Source organism: Carcharodon carcharias, chromosome 19, assembly GCF_017639515.1.
Source record: "Carcharodon carcharias isolate sCarCar2 chromosome 19, sCarCar2.pri, whole genome shotgun sequence".
NCBI classification, from domain to species: domain Eukaryota; kingdom Metazoa; phylum Chordata; class Chondrichthyes; order Lamniformes; family Lamnidae; genus Carcharodon; species Carcharodon carcharias.
The window spans coordinates 102668058-102684568 of record NC_054485.1 but is presented as its reverse complement, the minus strand read 5'-3'; the positions used below and the strand labels follow the sequence as shown (position 1 = coordinate 102684568).

General features: G+C 46.9%; 1 protein-coding gene across 1 annotated transcript in view; it reads left to right on the top strand.

Moving 5' to 3' along the window:
* Positions 1-16511, top strand: part of slc44a4 (solute carrier family 44 member 4) — a 68895-nt gene that overhangs the window by 40162 nt on the left and 12222 nt on the right. Inside the window, exons 4-13 of the mRNA XM_041213526.1 lie at positions 3249-3327; positions 4467-4566; positions 5777-5905; positions 6761-6821; positions 7345-7456; positions 8775-8858; positions 10057-10169; positions 13574-13696; positions 14718-14817; positions 15815-15907. Of these exons, the coding sequence (XP_041069460.1) occupies positions 3249-3327; positions 4467-4566; positions 5777-5905; positions 6761-6821; positions 7345-7456; positions 8775-8858; positions 10057-10169; positions 13574-13696; positions 14718-14817; positions 15815-15907 (994 nt within the window). The remainder of the gene's footprint in view (positions 1-3248; positions 3328-4466; positions 4567-5776; positions 5906-6760; positions 6822-7344; positions 7457-8774; positions 8859-10056; positions 10170-13573; positions 13697-14717; positions 14818-15814; positions 15908-16511) is intronic.

Here is a 16511-nt window from a genome sequence, read left to right as displayed (position 1 = left end):
AGGAGCCTTCGTGAGTTTCTGCAGTGTATCTTGTAGATTGGAACCACTGCTACTACTGTGATTGGGGGTGGAGGAAGTGAATGTGTGTGGATGGGGTGTCAATCAAGCGGGCTGCTTTGTCCTGAATGGTGTCAAGCTTCGAGTACTGCTGGAGCTGCACTCATCCAGGCATCCATCATCCAGGTATTCCATCACACTCCTGACTTATGCCTTGTAGCTGGTGGACAGGCTTTGGGAAGTCAGGGGATGAGTTACTCATTTCAGGGTTCCTAGCCTCTGACCTGCCCTTGTAACCACAATATTTAAATGGCTAGTCCAGTTCAGTTTCTGGTCAATGGTAACCCCTAGGATGTTAATAGTGGGGTAATTCAGTGATGGTAATGCCATTGAACATCAAGGGGTGATGGTTAGATTCTGTCTTGTTGGAGATGGCCATTGCCTAGCACTTGTGTGGCACGAATGTTAGTTGCCACTTGACAGCCCAATTGTCCAGATCTTGCTGCATTTGGACATGGACTGCTTCAGTATCTGAGGAGTTGCAATTGATGCTGAACATTGTGCAATATCAGGAAACGTTCCCACTCCTGACCTCATGATGGAAGGAAGGTCAATGATGAAGCAGCTGAAGATGGTTGGGCCTAGGACACTACCCTGAGGAACTCCTGCAGTGATGTCCTGGAATTGACCTTCAACAACCACAACCATTTTCCCTTGTGCCAGGTATGACTCCAGAAGAGAGTTTTCCCCATGATTCCCATTGACTCCAGTTTTGCTAGGGTCCTTGACGCCAAACTTGGTCAAATGTGGCCTTGATGTCAAGGGAAGTCACTCTCACCTCACCTCGGCAGTTCAGCTCTTTTATCCATGTTTGAACCAAGGCTGCAATGAGGTCAGGAGCTGAGTGGCCCTGGCGGAACTCAAACTGAACGTCAATGAGCAGGTTATTGCTAAGCAAGTGCTGCTTGATAGCGCTGTTGAAGACCCCTTCTATCACTTTACTGATGATCGAGAATAGACTGAAAGGCTGGTAATTGGCCTGGTTGGAGTTTTCCTGCTTTTTGTGTACAGGACATACCTGGGCCTTTTTCCACATTGCTGAGTAGATGCTGGGTTTGTAGTTGTACTGGAACAGCTTGGCTAGGGGTGTGGCAAATTCTGAAGCACATGTCTTCAGTACTATTGCTGCAATATTGTCAGGGCCCATAGCCTTTGCAGTATCTAGTGCCTTCAGCCATTTCTTGATATCACCTGGAGTGAATCAAATTGCCTGAAGATTGGCACCTGTGATGCTGGGGACATCCAGAGGAGGCCGAGATGCATTATCCACTCAGCACTTCTGGCTGAAGATTGTTGCAAATGCTTCAGCCTTATCTTTTGCACTGATGGGGATATTTGTGGAGCGTCCTCCTCCAGTGAGTTGTTTTAATTGTCTAGCACCATTCACAACTGGATGTGGCAGGACTGCAGAGCTTGGATCTGATCCATTGGATGTGGAATCACCTAACTCAGTCTATCTCTTGCTGCTTATGCTGTTTCGCATGCAAGTAGTTTTGTTATAGCTTCACCAAGTTGACACCTCATTTTTTAGGTATGGCTGATGCTGCTCCAGGCATGCCCTCCTACACTCTTCATTGAATCAGTGTTGAACCCCTGGCTTGATGGTAAATGAACAGTGGAGGATATGCCAGACCATGAGGATACAGATTATGGTTGAGTACAATTCTGCTGCTGCTGATGGCCCACAGTGCCTCATGGATGCCCAGTTGTGAGCTGCTAGATCTGTTCAAAATCCAACCCATCTAGCACAGTGGTAGCACCACACAATACGATAGAGGGTATCCTCAATGTGAAGACAGGACTTTGTGGTTGTCACACCTACTGATACTGTCATGGGCAGATGCATCATATCAGGCAGGTTGCTGAGGAGGAGGTCAAGTATGTTTTTCCCTCTTGTTGGTTCCTTCACCACCTGCTGCAGACCCAGTCAGGCAGCTGTGTCCTTTAGGACTCGGCCAGTAGTGGTGCTACCGAGCCACTTTTGGTGATGGACATTGAAGTCCCCAACCCAGAGAACATCCAGCGCCCTTGCCACCCTCAGTGCTTCCACAAAGTGGTGTTCAATATGTAGGAGTACTGATTCATCAGCAGGTTTCCTTGCCCATGTTTGACCTGATGCCATGAGACTTCATGGGGTCTGGAGTCGATGTTGAGGACTCCCAGTGCAACTCCCACCCAACTGTATACCACTGAGTTGCCACCTCTGGTGGGTCACTCCTGCTGGTTGGACAGGACATACCCAGGGATGATGATGGTGGGTAGTGTCTGGGATATTATCTGGAAGATATGATTCCGTGAGGATGACTATGTCTGTGAGATAGCTCTCCCAATTTTGGCACAAGCCCCCATTTGTTATGCAGGGTCAACAGGGCTGAGTTTGCCATTGTTGTTTCCGGTGCCTAGGTGGATGCCGGGTGGTCTGTCCAGTTTCATTCCATTTTGGCCAACTGAGTGGCTTTCTAGGCCATTCCAGAGTGCATTGAAGAGTAAACCCACAGATCTGGAGTCTCATGTATGCCACACCAGTGAGGACATCAGATTTCCTTCCCTAAAGGACATTTGTGAACCAAATCGGTTTTTACAACAATTGTTTCATGGTCATCATTAAACAGGTGGTACTTACTGAATTCAAATTCCACCAACTGCCATGGTCCCCAGAGCATTACCTTGGCTCTCTGGATTATTAGTTCAGTGATAATACCACTGCACAGGAGGAGACTGTAAATGGAGCAGTCCGATTCCCTACTCATTCCCCATATAGCCCTGCTCATGATTTCCTTTTTCTAAGAATATATTCAATCCTCTTCATTACATCTCCTAGTTCCTATAAGTTTAAAAATAATCACACTTTAGACTCAAAATGCTGGAGCTTCGTGTCTATTTCTTTCTGTTCCCCATGTGGCTGGTAGAATGAGAGACTGGTACATTGTTACTCATCACATGACTGCAGTGCAATAGGAGTGTGGCACCCTGACATATATATTCACATGACAATTAATTCCTTGCTCTTTACAAATATAACAATAAAACAGACATTTTCTGAAATACACATTCCTTTTCTTATTTGCATTTGGCACTGACACGTTGGCCATTTATTTGAGCATGTCTGACTGCATATTTCACTTTGCAAAGCTGTGTTTACAGGATGAGGTCATCAACTATGGTACTGACTCTGCTGTGATATTTTGCAGCCTGGTTATATGGTGACCCACGTGAAGTGATCTATCCCAGGAACTCCACTGGCATGTACTGTGGCATCGGGGGTAATGAGTAAGTAGCAGTTCAGCTAGATTTCAGAGGAAGGGGATGAAGAAAGACTTCTCAGCTTAAAGGCGCAGTGTGATACAGGGGACGGGGGTGGTGGGGGGGTGGGGGTGGGGGTGGGGGGTGTGGAGAATAGGAACCTGCTGGTTACTGTGAGTGTGCATCTAAAGATTCCCCCTCCACTTGCACCTCCCATTAAGTCACTAGCCTACTTAGAAATGACAAACGGAGAGGAATTTCATGGATGGGAAATTGAAGTTTGAGATGAATTATCAACTCTTTCTGGGGAGGTATCAACCCTACATTTCAAATTGTGTTCAACGCTAGTCCAATGATCTCTTAACCTTGGGGACTTGCAACTCACATTTTCATCAGCTCTTCCTCCATAGCTGAGGTCCTAACTACTGTTTCACAGTGGTACAGTGGTAATATCACTGGGCTAGCATTTTGAAGGCCCAGGCTAATGCCCTGGGGACATGGGTTCAAATCCCATCATAGCAGCTGTTGTAATATAATTAATAAAACTGGAATATAAAGCTAGCCTCCATACTGGTGACCAGGGCAACTATCATCGACCGTTGTAAAAACCCATCTTGCTCACTGACATCCTTTAGGGGAGGAAGCCTGCTGTCCTTACATGTCTGGCCTATGTGTGACTCCAGACCCACAATAATGTGGTTGGACTCTTAACTGCAATCGGAAATAGCCTAGCGAGCCACCCACTTCAAGGGCAATGGCCTTGCCAATGACATCCACATCTCATGAAAGAATTAAAAAAAAGTGTATGTTAGGTTTGTTCCTCATGATCGCGATTGCAGCACAGCGTGGTCTGGAGCCTCTGGAACTTTCTCTCCAATGAGACTTGCAGATAGCTGTCAGGTACCCAATAGGAGCAGCTTCTGGAGTGATGCCTCCTGCAGTCTAATGACTGCTTGAAGCAAGATGTGTGAGGTGGCTGGTACCTGTGGGACTCACTGTACTCTGACTAGGTGAGGGGAGGGATGAGACTAAGGGACTAATGAGATAAAAGTAAGTGCCCACTTTTCTCAGTTGATACCCAGGCACCTGCCAAGTGCACCAGGGACGATGTGTAAATATTTTTAAGCTCCTTGAAGTCCTGATCCTAACACACTTTCTCTTTCAAGGGGCAAAGCCTATGTCTTCTACTTTGACATCCTGAAATGTGCCACCCCGACGGGCATCCTGACTTCTGTCCTCAACGGTCTTCAGTGTCCAACAACTCAGGTACCATCTGCATGAGGAGCATTCATTGAAGCGTAAGAAATAGGAGCTGGGCTAGGCCATTCGACCCCTCAAGCCTGCTGCACCATTCCATAAGATCAAGGCTGATCTACCACCACAACTCCACCTTCCCACACTATCCCTGGATCCCTTGATTCAGTTGGTGCCTAAAAATCTATCGACCCTCTATCTTCGATACACTCAACAATGGAGCAACCACAGCTCCCCAGGGTTAGAGAATTCCAAAGGTTCACAGCCCTTTTGAGTGAAGACATTTCTCCTCATCCCATTCTTAAATGACCCTGTGATCCCCGCGTTCCACATTGCCCAACCTGGGGAAAAAACATTCCTCCTAACCTCTCTCTGTTCTACAACCCCCCTCAAGAATTGCATATGTTTCAATGAGATTGCTCCTCATTCTTCTAAAGTCCAGGGAACATACACCTAGTCTACTCGATCTCTCCTTACAGGACAACCCCCTCATCCCAGGAACCAGTCTTGTGAAACTTTATTTCGCTTCCTCTCAGGGCAACTATGTCCTTCCTTCGGTAAGGAGACTAAAATTGTACACAGTACTCCAGGTGTGGCTTCACCAGTGCTCTGTATAATTGGAATAGGATTTCTTTCCAAAGGGATTGGCCTAGAAGAGTAATAAAGACTAACGTACCATTTGTTTTCCCAGTTACTTGCTGTACCGGCACACGGCACGGTAACTTTTACACACAAGACACGCTGGCCCCTATGGATATAAGCACAGAGTCCGAACGAAGATCTCCAATTGAGTTTTAACAAGAGTACATGTTGTCAGGATTTTGATTTTCAATAAGCGATGTGCACTCTATGGGCTGGATTTTCCACTCCCGTCAGTGACGAGGATCACGGCAGACGGGCCACTAAAAGTTCAGGGCTCTCCAAATTTTCCCTGTCCCTTTCCCGCGACCATACCTGTCACTGGCGGGACTGGGGAATCCCGGCCCTACGCCCCCTTGTGTGAGGTTTCCCTCTGCTGTTTCAGCCCCCTTCGCTTCGCGGCAAGCAGATTTCACATTATCCCCATCTTTTCACATGGCCAGCAATAGTTTCGAGCTTGCCCGTGTTGCCCTGGAGGGGACCGTGTAACGTGGCGGAGGTTGTGACGGGCTGATTAACAGTCTCTCAGGGGCTGTCCCTGCTCTTTGATCTCAGTTGAAATGTTCCCTATATCGTTCGGCAGATCTGTGTTTCGAAATGTCCGGAGAATTTCTGGCTCCCAGTGGCATCGCTGGTCCCGGGGATTAAACCGGATATGGTCTTCCAACAGGAATATTGCAACCCTTCCCTTGACCTAAAAAACACCACCTTGGTGAGTATCGCCTTGTATGAACCACCCCCTTCCTCTCCCCTCCCCTCCCCTCCCTCCCATGTTTAAACTGCGTTTCCATTGATTGTGTGCTTGAGAGTTTGGTTACCCCCGGCAAGAGGCAAATGCAGCTCGTTGCGTGGTGAAGGTGTTACTTTACTAACTGTGCTTTTCCCTCCAACTCTGGGATCAATGTGTAGACAATTGGTCAATTTGGTTTGCATTAAATGTTTCCTGCTGAGTGTCTGGGCGAGTAACTCAGTGGGCAGCATAATTGCCTCTGAGGGCAGAAGGCAAGTCCCAGAGACCTGAGTACTAAAATTACGGCGGTCAGTCTGGGATTAGTACTCACGGTTGGAAGTGCCAAGTTTCGGGTGAGATCTTAAATCTTGGCCCTCAGGGTGATGTGAAACATCCCACAACCACACTTTTTGGACAAGAGTTGGGGAGCTCTCCCGCCCCCCAAACTGATTTCTGGTAATGGTGACCATGATAATCGTCAATTGTTTTAAAAAACCCCATCTGCTCCACTGATGTCCTTCAGGGAAGGAAATATGCTGTCCTTACCTGGTCTGGCCCACACGTGACTCCAGACCCACAGCAATGTGGTTGGCTCTTAACTGTTCACAAGGGCAATGAGGGATGGACAACAAGTGCCAGTGTCGTCCACATCCCATGAATGAATAAAATATAGAAGTTTGTGTGAGCCTTTTTCTGTTACTCTTTCTCTCTCTTTCTCTACCGCCTGCTGTCTGCACTCCTATCTGTTGCCCGTTGATAATAATGGTCTCTCCTTTTGTGCACTGTCAGGAATCAAACTAAAATAAACAAATCCCATCTTCAAATTGTTGTTTTCAGAAACCAGATGACATTTTGGTGAAAGAGTTATGTCCTGCGTACACTATTCCGAGTACACCGTGTAAGTGCCTGATACCTCCTGAGATAGATAATCCGTGTGAGTCCCTGATCCTCGGGGATATCGTCCTCTTCATTTCTGTATTTTAATGAGCAGCTTTGCTGGGTGCAGGAAACGCCAGGGTGGGATTTGCTGAAGCTCCATTCAGAGTCGGAGTACTGGTGGTTGTTTTGAGGGAGCAATGTTGTCTAAAACGTCAGGAGAAATCCAGGCTCTTTTCTAATTGGTGTCTTCCACCCGAATCCCGAGTGTCTTATGGATCGTTGTGGGGGGGTATGATTGGGGAAGTGAGGGGACAGGGAGGCTTATAGGATTTGATGACTCAATAATGTAGTCTTCCAGCAGTACTGCACTATGGTGTCCTGTCTGGATTCAAAGACTGCAGCATTGTGTGTGTGTGTGTGCGTGTGTGTCCCCGAGTGCAGGGAATGTAGTGTCCCAGGAGTAATGGATTGGGGAATTAAGCATGGACCCTTCCCCCACCCCGTCTCTTCCTACATCACCAGCTTTTTTTCTCCGTTTTCAGTCTTCAGTAGATGTTTACCAAAGCTGGACGGTGTGATATACCCTGCCAACTTTAGCATTGGTGGTGTCACTCCAGGCAATGCCACAGCTGAAAAGGTGAAAGATGCTACCGGGTAAGTCTGTGCCAAGTGGTGAAAGTTGTGAAGAGATGCAGTTGTTCTAAAACGCTTAAAGGGTGCTTCTTCCCACCTCAGTAACATCGCCCGACTTCAACCCCTGTCTCAGCTAACCTGCTACTGAAATCCTCATCCCTGCCTTTGCTCCCTCTTTGACTCGACTATTCCAACACGGTCCAGTTTGGTCTACCATGTTCTACCCTCCGTAAACTTCAGCTCGTCCAACGCCCTGCTCCCCATATCTTAACTTACAGCAAGTCCCGCTCCCCTGCTGCCTCTGTGCTCACTGACTTACATTGGCTCCCGGTGAAGTAATGTCTTGATTTTAAAATTCTCATCACAGAATCTGTACAGTGCAGGAGGAGGCCATTTGGCCCATTGAATCTGCACTGGCTCTCTGAAAGAGCATTCTACCTAGCCCCACTCCCCTGTCATATCCCCATAACCCCACACATTCTTTCTTTATGGATACCAATCCAATTCCTTTTGAATACCTCAGTTGAACCTGCCTCCACCACCTGCTCAGGAAGTTCATTCTAGACTCCAACCTCTGGGTGAAAACATTTTCCCTCTCATCACTTTTACTCCTTTTGCCAATTATTTTGATCCTATGCCCTCTAGTTCTTTGATGTTCTCCTGAGTGGGAACAGTTTATCACTAGTTACCCTGTCCATACCCCTCAGGATCTTGAATACCTCCATTAAGTCTCCTCTCAGCCTTCTTTTTTCCAAGGAAAACAGACCCAACCTCTCCAATCTATCCTCATAGCTACAGTTCTTCATCCCTGGAATCATTCTTGTGAATCCTCTCTGTACTCTCTCCAATGCCTTCACGTCCTTCCTCAAGTATGGATGCAGTACTCCAGACGAGGCATCTTTGTTTTCAAATCCCTCCCTATCTCTGTAAGCTCCTCCTGCCGACACAACCCTCCGAGATATCTGCGTCCCTCCAATTCCAGCCTCTTGTGCACCCTCAATTATATTTGCTCCACCATTTGCGGCCACGCCTTCGGTTGCTTGGGCTCCAACCTCTGGAATATGACCCCCCCCCCCACCCCCATACCTCTCCGTCCCAATTTGGTCTTTTGGGTGCCCCTTTAAATCTATCTCTTTGACCAAGCTTTTGACCACCTGCCCTAATATCTCCTTACGTGGCTTGGGGGTCACGTTTCTGCCTGTGAGGCACCTTGGGGCAGCTTACTACATGAAAACTGCTAACGAGGTGGGGTTTTATGTATTAAGCGGGGAAGGGTTATGCTAAATCTTTTTGAAATGCTGTTCACGTTGGAGGCTGACTGTTGGCCTGTCTTTTCCAGGGATCTGCTGAAAAGCTTCAATGCCAAGGAGGTGGGCATGAGGATTTTTGAGGATTTTACAAAGTCCTGGCATTGGATCCTAATGTGAGTTCCCTTTTGAGTCTACCAACTCGCCATGATTACGAGGCCCAAGTGGGAATTGTTAGTGTGTTGCCATTGACAGAATCGATGATAGTTTCACCGCTGCTGCCCTTTCCCAGTCCAATGCCCACAATGTCTGAACAACTTGAGTGCGCTTTCCCCCGCGAGGGGGAAGAGGAGACGGGACAGCACTTGGGTGCCCTGTTCTGACAGATGAGAAGGGTTGTTTTAATCCCAGCTACCACCCATGTGATGGGCCGACTGGCCGCCTCTTGAGGGGAAGACTAGAACTAGGGAACATAGTTTAAAAATAAGATGGAGATTAGGAGAAAATATTTTCTCTGAGAGCCGTTGGTCTGTGGAATTCTCTTTCTTTCTAATTTGTTCGAGGGATGTGGGCTTCCCTGACTGGGCTAGCATTTATTGCCCACCCCTAATTGCCCTTGAGAAGATGGTGGTGAGCTGCCTTCTTGAACCGCTGCAGTCCATGTGGTGCAGCTCCAGGGTTTTGACCCAGTGACAGTGAAAGAACAGTGGCATATTTCCAAGTCCAGATGGTGAGTGGCTTGGAGGGGAACTTCCAGGTGGTGTTGTTCCCATGTGTCTGCTGCTCTTGTCCTTCTAAATGGTAATGGTCATGGGTTTGGAAGGTGCTGTCGAAGGAGGCTTTGTGAGTAGGAGAGGCTGGGTCGTTGAATTTATTCAAGGTGGAGTCAGATGGATTTTTGTTAGGCAAGGGAGTCAAGGGTTATGGGGCCAGACAGGAAAATGGAGTTGAGGCCACAATTGGATCAGCCATGATCTTATCAAGTGGCAGAGCAGGCTCAAAGGGCTGAATGACCTACTTCTACTTTTATTCCTATGTTTTGTGTTGGAAATTTTTCTCTGTATAATTCTCCTGCTGCTCTGAGAGAAAACTTCAGGTCAAAGGACATAGAGATGGTTAACGACTGGGGTCGAGATGACCTTGGTGTGGGTTGTGCCCTGTCACAGGGCCATTTTGGACCTGTTATTTAAACCTTCTGCCCATTTACCTTTGGCATTTCGTCAACTATCTGCCGCGATGAGATTGTGTTGGCACGTGAGGATCCTTTCCCACGATTGCTGAGAGTTGAAATGTAACCAGTGACCTGGGAATAAGATGGTGAAAGTTTATGAGGATTTTTCTTTCCCTTTCTGTCCCGGTGCCTCCCTTGAAAAGCGGCCTGGTGATTGCTATGATCGTGAGTCTGCTGTTCCTGCTGCTCCTGAGGTTCCTGGCCGGAATTCTAGTCTGGTTCCTGATCATTGCCCTGATTGCTGTCATTGCTTATGGTGAGTATCCCTTCCACTGAGCCGCTCTCTCCATTAATCGCTCTCGGGTGAACTTTGAGGAAACGCTGAAGGGAATCAAAAAAGTTGAATCTGAATTCAATCTGATGAAGGAGTCAAAGACATGGTGGAGTCGGGGGAGACGGGAAAGTAGAGGCCACAATCGGGTAAATCATAATCTTATCAAATGGTGAAGCGGTCTCAAGGGGTGTGCTCATAATATTTGACTGAGGAGAAGATTTGTGACCTTAAGGCAATTGATAACAATAATATCTCTGTTCAAGGGGCTTTGTGTGGAGATATTACCCTTGCTGTAATATTGCCTTTATCGCAAAGAGTACAAAAGTATGGGAGTCTTGCTACAACTGTAGCAAAGTACGGTTTTGTTATTTAAGGGACGTACTTGCATTGGGAGCAGTCCAGAGAGGGGTCACTTGGCTGATTCCTGGGTTGAGGGGTTTGTCTTATGAGGAAAGGTCGAGCAGTTTGGGCCGATACTCATTGGAATTTAGAAGAATGAGAGGCGATTGTATTGAAACAGCTGAGATTCGGAGGAGGCCTGACAGGGTCAGTTCTGAGAGGATGTTTCCTCTCATGGGGGTATCTAGAACTAGGGGACAGTTTCAAAGTAAGGGGTCTCCCACGGAGATGAGGAGGAATTTCTTCTCCAAGGGTTGTCAGTCTTTGGAACAAAGACAAAAATACCTGTAACAACTCAGCAGGTCTGGCAGCATTGCGGAGAGGAACACAGTTAACGTTTCGAGTCCGTATGACCCTTCAACAGAACAGTTGAAGGGTCGTTCGGAGTCGAAATGTTAACTGTGTTCCTCCCTGCAGATGCTGCCAGACCTGCTGAGTTTTTACAGGTGTTTTTGTTTTGGATTTCCGGCATCCGCAGTTTTTTTGCTTTTGTCAGTCTTTGGAATTCTCTTCCCCAGACAGCAGTGGAGGTTGGGTCATTGAATATATTCAAGGCCAAGTTAGACCCTTAATTGACAAGAGTGTCAAAGTTTATGGGGGTAGACAGGAAAGTAGAGCTGAGGCCACAATCAGATCAGCCATTATCCCATTGACTGGCAGAACAGGCTCGAGGGGCCGAATGGCCTACTCCTGCTCCTCCTTCTAATCACCTTGTGACCTTGAGACTTCTGCACCAATACCCTGCTCATGGTGTATACACCTCCCGGTCCCAGCTGTGTGGTGTTCCTCCTGAGAGCCATCGCTATGGCAACTTTTATGTCTTACCATCTGGTCTGCCGAACGGGTTTGATAAATAGTGTGGTGAGCCACTAGTAAATAGTGTATGAGCCACTAGATGGCCAGCCTGGTATTATCTGTCCACTCTTCAGACAAGTGATGCCTTGCTGCTTGGGGTCTTCTCCCTCGATCCCTTTTTGGTTCCCTGTTATGGCCGGGTGCCACATTTTAGCTGATGTCTCGTCATCAGGAAGTCAGTTCTCATTAGTTCTCTCATGAGTGATTTATCTGGTGTGGGTCAATTAGTGACTGTGTGAAAAACAACTATTCAAAGTTAGTCAACAACTTGATGGCGCTGATCAACCATGGTCTAATCGAATGGTTGAACAGGCTAGAGGGGCTGAATGACCTCCTCCTCTTACTATGTGGCTAACTCTGAAGCCCCTCCCTCCCCCACACTGTCTCCCAGGAGGAGAATCTGGACCAGCGCTGTGGAGATATAAGTCAGCAACATAAACCTTCTCACTTATAAATGGTCATGGAAAGTGGTGGTGAATTGGTTAAGTTTCTCAGACAATCTCTCTGCTTTAATGGTCACCTTTACTCCCCAATAGCCAGGCCAGGGGGTGGCTGGACTACTCATTGGTTGCTGGAGCAGGTCATAGAGCCATTATGATCCAAAGGAGGCTATTCAGCCCATCAAGTCCATGCTGGCTCCCTGTACAGCAATCCGGTCAGTCCCATTCCCCAACTCTATCCCCGTAACCCTGCAAGTTTATTTTCCTCGAGTGCCCATTCTACTTCCATTTGAAGTCATTCATCGTCTTCACTTCCACCACCCTCCTGGGCAGAGAGTTCCAGGTCATTACCACTCGCTGCGTAAAAAAAACTCTTCCTCACATCCCCCACCCCAACATGTCTTGCTTAAAACCTTAAATTTGCATCCCCTAGCCTTTGCACCATCTGCAAATGGGAACAGTTTCTCTTTGTCCATCTTATTCAGACCTGTCTTAACCTTGTACACATGTCAAATCTCCTTTGTTTTCCTTTCCTCCAAGGAGAACAGGTCCAGCTTCTCCAACCTAACCTTGCAGCTAAAATCCCTCATCCCTGGAATCATCTCTGTGCCCTCTCAAGGACCCTGAACTGTTGTGCCCTGAACTGAGTGCAATTCTCTAGTTGTGGCCTAACCAGAGCTTTGGAAAGGCCTATCTAGGTCCTGAAATAAAATGTAAAGGGACACTGTCCCTTTGAAGAGGTGAGACACAAATTTCTTTTGAGATTGTGGGACTGTGAGGAAGCAAAAAGCATGTTTTCAATTCGATGGTGGTGTTTGTTGGAGATTTGACCATCTATTTGGATATGGGTTACATCATCATTCCAGATGCATATAAATGAACAGAAAAGGTTTGTGAGGCATTTAGGGAGAAAGAACAGATGTTGATTTAAATTTAGTTTTATTCATTCATGGGATGTGTGTGTCACGGGCTGGGCCAGCATTTATTGTCCATCCCCAATTGTCCTCAAAGGTCGTGGTGAGCCACCTTTTTGAACCCGCTGCAGTCCATGTGGTGTAGGCACACCCACAGTGCTGTTAGGTAGGGAATTCCAGGATTTCGACCCAGTGACAGTGAAGGAACGGAGATATATTTCCATGTCAGGATGGTGAGTGACTTGGGGGACTTCCAGGTGGTGATGTTCTCATGCATATGCTGCCCTTTGTTCTTCTAGATGTTCGTGGTCATGGGTTTGGAAGATGCTGTTGAAGGAGCCTTGCTGAGTAGCTGCAGTGTATCTTGTCGGTGGTACACGCTGCTGGCACTGTGCATCAGTGATGGAGGGTGTGTGTTGAGGTGGCTAGTTGGAATGACAGCCATAGAAATCATCCTTCCCTCTTGTTTAAACAAGAATGACGCATTTAATGGTTCCCATACTTTATATAAAAACTAAATATGGCATTAAGTAAAAATAATCCTCTCCTCCTCATTCCACATCAGTAGAGATTTGCCAATTTTCAGAACTAGATGGTTTGAGAACTCTCCGTCAATTAAAATGGGCTGAAATCTGGTTGGACCCCATTTGTGTCTGTCCTGGTCTGACTTTTCCTCTGCTCACTGTGGCCACAATCCAATATTCCGAAGAGGAAAATCGCCAGTGTGAAGTACAGTCAGTGGGAGTGTCCAATTACTTTCCGACTTTCCTTGTTCCAGGTATTTGGCACTGCTACTGGGAGTATGACGAGCTGAACAAAAAAGGATCTACCATCACGACTGTTGGCTTTACCACGGATATTGCGGTCTACAGACAAGTCAAGGAGACCTGGCTGGCTGTCTGTGAGTGTCACTTGGAAGCTGTGAGTGTGTGTCTGTAGTGTGTCACCCATAGGCACACAGGAGTCACCTTACAGTGTGAGAAATACCCGCAGCTCCTGCACTGTGCAAGCGAGGTTTGTGTGTGTCTGTGTGTGTGTGTGTCTGTGTGTGTGTGTGTCTGTGTGTGTGTGTGTCTGTGTGTGTGTGTGTCTGTGTGTGTGTGTGTCTGTGTGTGTGTGTGTGTCTGTGTGTGTGTGTGTGTCTGTGTGTGTGTGTGTGTCTGTGTGTGTGTGTGTGTCTGTGTGTGTGTGTGTGTCTGTGTGTGTGTGTGTGTCTGTCTGTGTGTGTGTGTCTGTCTGTGTGTGTGTGTCTGTCTGTGTGTGTCTGTCTGTGTGTAGCGGCTGCGAAGATGTCTCAGTCACAGACTCTACATCAGAACAATTCTGTTAGGGTCTCCCACGGAAATCAGAGTCACAGAATGGCTACAGCACAGAAGGAAGCCTTTCAGCCCATCGTGTTGGTGCTGGCTCCCTGAAGGAGCAATTTACCTCATGTCATTCCCCACCTTCTCCCTCGCCCTGCACGTTCTTCCATTTCAGATAATAATCTGATTTCTTCCTGGGTGCTTCAATATCATCTGCCTCCACCAGTGCATTCCACAGCCTTACCACTTGCTGCGTAAAAATGTTTTTGCTCATGTCGCATTGCTTCATTTTTCCAATGACCTTAAATCTGTGCCCCCTCGTTCTCGATACTTCCACCAATGAGAACAATTTCTCCCCATCAACTCTGTCTAGACCTCTCATGATTTGAACACCTCTGTCAAATCTCCTCTCAGCCTTCTCTTCTCCAAGGGGAAACAGTCCCAACTTCTCCAATCTGTCTTCATAACTGAAGTTCCTCATCCCTGGGAACTTTTGTTGTGAATCTTTTCTGCTCCTTCTCTCATGCCTTCACTTCCTTCCTGAAGTACGTACTGGATTGTTCAACATGATAAAGATCAGGGGTTGTGTGTCTAAAAGTGTAATCTTCCTGTTGACAGTGATCATCCTGGCTGTCCTGGAGGTTATAATTCTGCTGTTACTGATCTTCCTGAGGAAGAGAATCTTGATTGCCATTGCACTCATCAAGGAAGCCAGCAAGTAGGTATTACCTCTTGTTTTTGAATTGTGCCCACTCGCTCGAATCTGCCCAGCATGACCAGCTTGCTGGCACTGGGTAATGTTTGCTACTGTATAGTTGCTGATGCCACCCTGTAACTGCATGTTAGACGGGTCTAGAAAACCCATGAGATGCTCATCCTGGCCCTCAACCTTCATTGATTTTCGGTTTCCCCGCTTCCTATACCTCTATAGTGTTGGCCAGTGTTTACCTGCAAATGTTATGGCTGATCTCATGTTATTGGAAAGGGCTCGCTTCTCTGTCTAGGAACAGGAGGAGGCCATTCAGCCCAGTGAGCCTGTCCCACCATTCAATGAGATCACAGCTGACCTGGAACAGTGCGGGAATTTCCAGCCCCAACACTGGCGGGCTTCAGAGAGCCATTAAAAATCGACGGCTCTCCAAATTTTACCGTCCCACCTGCGATGATGCCTATTGCTGGTGGGACCAGAAAATCCTGCCCGAATCCTGCCTTTGCTCCATATCCCTTCACACCGTTGACTGATTTTCATTAACCAATCTCCAATTTAAAATTAGCAATTGATCTAATGTCAGTTGTAATTTGTGGAAGTGAGTTCCAAATTCCCACACCCTTTGTGTGTAGAAGTGTTTCCTAACTTCGCTCCTGAAAAGTCTGGCTGTAATTCTTAGACTTCCCTCAGAGGGCCTTTGGTGTTTGGATTTCTCTTCCCCAGTGAGCAGTGGAGGCTGGGTCATTGAATGTATTCAAGGCTGAGTTTGACAGATTTTTGATTGCTGAGGGAGTCAATGGTTATGAGGGACAGGCAGGGAGTTGGCGTTAAGGCCACGATCAGTGCAGCCATGATCTCTAATTGAATGGGGGAGCAGGCTCGAAGGGCAGAATATTGTACTCCTCCTAATTCATATGTAGTTTCTTATGTACTTTATAAATAATTTTTAGTAAACCGTGATTGATGTGGAATAATTTTCTGGTTTTCTTTTTCTCTTATCCACTAGGGCAATTGGTCACATTATGTCATCGCTTGTTTACCCCTTATTCACCTTTGTACTTTTGGTGATCTGTGTGGCATACTGGGGAATGACTGCTCTGTATCCTTTAGCTGGTCAACCTGTCCTACAACTGCAGGCTCAGGATGAAGTTGAAGGGAACTACGTTTTCCTGAATTTATATTGGAGTTGGTGGGAAGAAGGTCCAAATTATCTTGTGTTGTAATGTGGAGTGACCAAGATGTCTTGCATTGCCCATCCTCAACAACAACTTATCATTCCATAGTGCCTTGAATGTAATATAAAATCCTAAGACGCTTCACAGGAGCATTATAAAACACACCTTGATGACACCCAGCATGCAAGGCAATACTAGGTCAGAGGACCAAAATCTTGGTCAAAGAGATTGGTCAAAGAGATAGGTTTTTAAGGATCGTTTTAAAGGAGGAGAGAGAGAGAGACAGAAAGGCTTAGGGAGGGACTTCCAGAGCTTGGGGCCTAGAAAACTGTTGTAGACTTTGTTTTCCAGACAGGTTTCTCATGAGATACATCATTTATTTACAGGCTGCAACAGCAGTTACATGCTTCCATCAAGCTCCACACTAGAAGAAGAACTCCCACTCTAAGGTTCCCAGAGCTTGGAGCTGATTCATTCACACTGTCACTGTGATACTATACAACACGATAAGCCTTAAAGCTACAGTCA